Consider the following 3,878-nt stretch of genomic DNA (forward strand, 5'->3'; position numbering starts at 1 on the left):
CTTTCTTTGGAATTCATTTCCTCAATCGAAGAAAAAAAAATCCAATTTTAATAAGTACTCCGTACTACATTTGTATCTTTAAGTTCGTTATTATCTGTACGGAATCTAATGTACTCCCTCCGTATTTTTTTAAGAGATACACTTGGTCGGACACGGGTATTAAGAAGAATAATTGAATGAAATAAAATAATAAAGCAAGTGGGGTTGGATAGATATTTTAATAATTAAATATGTGGGGACCATGTCATTTTGGTGGGTGGAGGGTGGGGTGGATTTATGAAAATATTTGTTTAATAGGATGGTGGGTGATAGGGTATATTAGATGTATTATTTATTAGATGGTGGGGTTGATAAGTTACTAAAAATGGCAAGTGTATCTCTTAAATAAATACGGCCAGAAAAGACAAGTGTATCCCTTACAAAAATACAGAGGGAGTAATATTTAACCGCCAATATATCCAATTTCACGTGATATTACTTTAAATTCAGTAAAAATCATATGCGGATGGCCGTAACGCTTTCGTGACACACTATTCGAATCTAAAATGTGCGTCATCGGCTGCGTGGTCTTTTTAAGCGAGCAGTGGAGGTAGCTCGATAACTGTAATTTGACATGTTTCCTACCCATCTTCCCAATCTTGCAATTTGACATTCAAAATAGCTCTTAGTTGATCGTTAAATTATAAAATAAATGACCCTTAATTATAATCAAATCAAGGCACTAATTACATTTTAAGCAACCCTTATAAATAATACACATTCTTCTTCACATATTCTCCAGCTTCTCTCTCTCAAATTTCTAACTTTCTCTCTCCAAATCTATCCCTTTTCTCATTTGCTCTCTCTCTCTAAAAATGTCAACTTTCTCATTTGACGGTGTTTTTGATCTTGATGAAGCTCTTTCTATGCCGCCGTTATATTCATCCCCCATGTCGTCATCTTTCAGTCATAATGCTGTAATTGTGACAGCTGATACTTTTCCGGTTGTCGTTACTTCTAAGGACGCCGTATGCTCCGTTTGTACGGAAGAGTTCGAGCCGCCGCGAAATAGTGGTAGGCAAATCCCATGTGGCCACGTATATCATGCTGACTGTATCTCCGCTTGGTTATCTGTTCATGATTCTTGTCCTCTCTGCCGGGTTGCTGTTGTTATGGTTGACCAGAAAAATGCTTACCAATAAAATTTTGAGTTTTTGATGATTTTTTTTAAATTAGTTTTTGACGTAATAATTCAATGACACTTTTACATTTTAGAATTTTAGTGATTCTTTTATTCTTTATTTTTGGAAGGAGTTATTGTTTTGTTCTTTGTTCTAAATTCCATTTGTATCATTGTAGGTTGTATCATTGTAGGTAGCCCGTGTGAGATTTTCTCAATATGTACTTATGGATAAATTATCAATATAAAATATTGCGAGTTTTTATTATTTAAAAAATATATCCAATCATCCCGCTACTTTAATTTAATTTGCACATTATATTTACTTTTTTTTGGAGTTGAAATAGCTACCCATTTTTTATAGGTGGGTCACATTGTATTTACTTGTATAGTTGTATGTTGTTTAAAGAAGAAATATGATTGAATTAATTTGTATCACTAGATTGAGCAAATATATTTTCTTTTTCTTTTATTAGTTACAGAATGAGTAAGAGTGTGTTTTACGAAGTATTTAATTTCTTTTAAGAAGGGCAGGTTGCTGGCGTTTTTCTCTTTAAAGTTTTAAATTTTCACCCATGAGCGATATCAAGTTCAATTACTAATTTACTACGATAAGTAGGCGCGCATTTATTAAGTGAGTTAAAATCCTCTACCATCACTTGTGTACCACTAGTGTACTATTCCTTTTTATTGATTCACATTTGTAATAGTCAATATTGTTATTCGTGTCTACAATTACACTTACACTTATTATCGATCAATTGTAGAAAGTGGCAAACAAATAATACACAAACACAAATTCTTATTTACATATTGGGTAGATATTGTAAAGCGGGTGTAAAGTTATCCTAAAATGCATAAAAGTTACCTCTATATAATTTAAAAGATATTTAATTTTTACTCTTTAAATTTTTCTTTAACAAACTTCATCCCTTCAAAATCACTAATAATGTACAAAATGTGACCTTGTAACCTTTTAAAAAGTTTGTCCTAAAAACCTAATTCATAACGTAAAAAGTTCTTCAAAACGTATTCAATCTTAACAAAAAAAACAGTGAAAAGTTAACCCTATGTATAATACTGCCTCCGTTTTATAAAGATCTTTACGGTTATTATTTACACAAATATTAAGACAAAAATGAAAAGTTGATTGAATATAATAAAATATGGATAAAGTAAGAGAAATATATACAAATGTGGGTGGGCATAAGAAAAAAAATGAATAAAGCAAGAGAAAATGAGTGGGAAATTGTAAATATTGGTAATGTAGTAAATTTAATACCAAAAAAAGAATAAAGTAATGTGTAAAGAACATTATGAAACGGACTAAAACGAAAAGTGTAAATATCATTTTGAAACGGGGATATTATATTTTTTGTGCACCGGGTGCATACAAGACCTATTGGTATATAGATTGTGGGATGGGAGTTTCAGATTCAAACAAACACGCTTACAAAAGAGGAAAGACAAGAGCAACACGCCAAATTTTGTTAATTAATTAAAGTGCTAAGTCTTGATTAATAATATATAGCCATATTATTAATCCAATACTAGCCAACCAAGCTCAATGCCCCACTTGGCCCAATGACTCAAGCCACAACATATTTAATAAATCAAGCACATGGGTATATTTCCCAAATTTTTGGCTGCATAGCTATGCATGCAATTTTGCATGCATATGAGCTCCAACTGCTTTGTTTTAGCAGTTCCAGCCTTCATTTTTTAGTGCATTTCCTTTTTTTTTAAAAAAAAAAATTTAATTAAAAAATTTAATTAAATTTTTTTTTCTAAATTTTGTATAACGCTTGTTTTCCCCAAAAAAATCTCATTATTTGAGTAAGCTGCAAGCACACATAAGGAACAAACAAATGGACATTTAAAGTAACTTAATGAACATTCATGTTCAAAAAATGAACTTTATCATCTATTTTTCTATATGCTTTTTCTATTTTAGTTCTATTTCTATATTCTATATGCTTCTAAATTTTCTGCTTCTTTCCTTTCGGTTTCCACTTTTTTCGCTACACCGGTCTTTTTTCTCTTTCTATCTGATTCCTTATTTGCATATTCTTTTCTTGTTTTTTCCTTCAATTCTTGCAGCCTCTCTTAATACCACATCTTCAATTTCGGGTTTTTTCTTTTGTTGGCGCATTCATATTAACCCTTTCCTTCCTGCATGAAAATCATAATGTTATTGAACATAAGACTTGAGAAACTGAACATCACACAAAGTGTTCTTATTCATGAAAATATGATAGTTTTATAAGTTGAATTTAGTTGAACATGATTCGTTATAAGTTGAACACGAGACTTGAGAAACTGAACATCACACAAAATTTTTCTTATTTGTGAACATCATCTTTTATAAATTGAACATCGCCTTTTATAAGTTGAACATGATGATTTATAAACTGAACATGACAATATTTAGAAAGTGCCAATTTTGATATTTTAGTAAAGAATAATGAACATCTGCTTATTACTGTTGCTACTTGCCTTTTAGTTGAACATGATTCTGTTCATAATTCTTTATAAGTTGAACATAAGATTGAGAAATTGAACATCACACAAAAGTAATTGAACATATTTTAGTTTTATATAAGTTGAATTTAGTTGAACATGAATTTGTATAAGTTGAACATAAGATTTGAAAAATTGAACATCACTCAAAAGTGTTCTTATTTGTGAACATCATCTTTTATAAATTTAACACCATCTT

The 3,878-nt window shown here is 30.5% G+C and overlaps 1 protein-coding gene across 1 annotated transcript; it reads left to right on the forward strand.

Annotated features, from left to right (window-relative positions):
• The first annotated feature begins 684 nt into the window (after window positions 1-684).
• On the forward strand, window positions 685-1,453 carry LOC110776983 (E3 ubiquitin-protein ligase RZF1-like). Its single transcript, XM_021981552.2, has one exon. The coding sequence runs from the start codon at window positions 855-857 to the stop codon at window positions 1,179-1,181; it is 327 nt and encodes a 108-aa protein (XP_021837244.2). The 5' UTR covers window positions 685-854; the 3' UTR covers window positions 1,182-1,453.
• Window positions 1,454-3,878: the final 2,425 nt, after the last annotated feature.

Source organism: Spinacia oleracea, chromosome 2 (genome assembly GCF_020520425.1).
Source record: "Spinacia oleracea cultivar Varoflay chromosome 2, BTI_SOV_V1, whole genome shotgun sequence".
In the NCBI taxonomy this organism is placed as follows: Eukaryota; Viridiplantae; Streptophyta; class Magnoliopsida; order Caryophyllales; family Amaranthaceae; genus Spinacia; species Spinacia oleracea.

Bases quoted from the DNA above. Each gene is read 5' to 3' on its own strand.
- LOC110776983 (XM_021981552.2), top strand. From the start codon at position 855: ATGTCAACTTTCTCATTTGACGGTGTTTTTGATCTTGATGAAGCTCTT.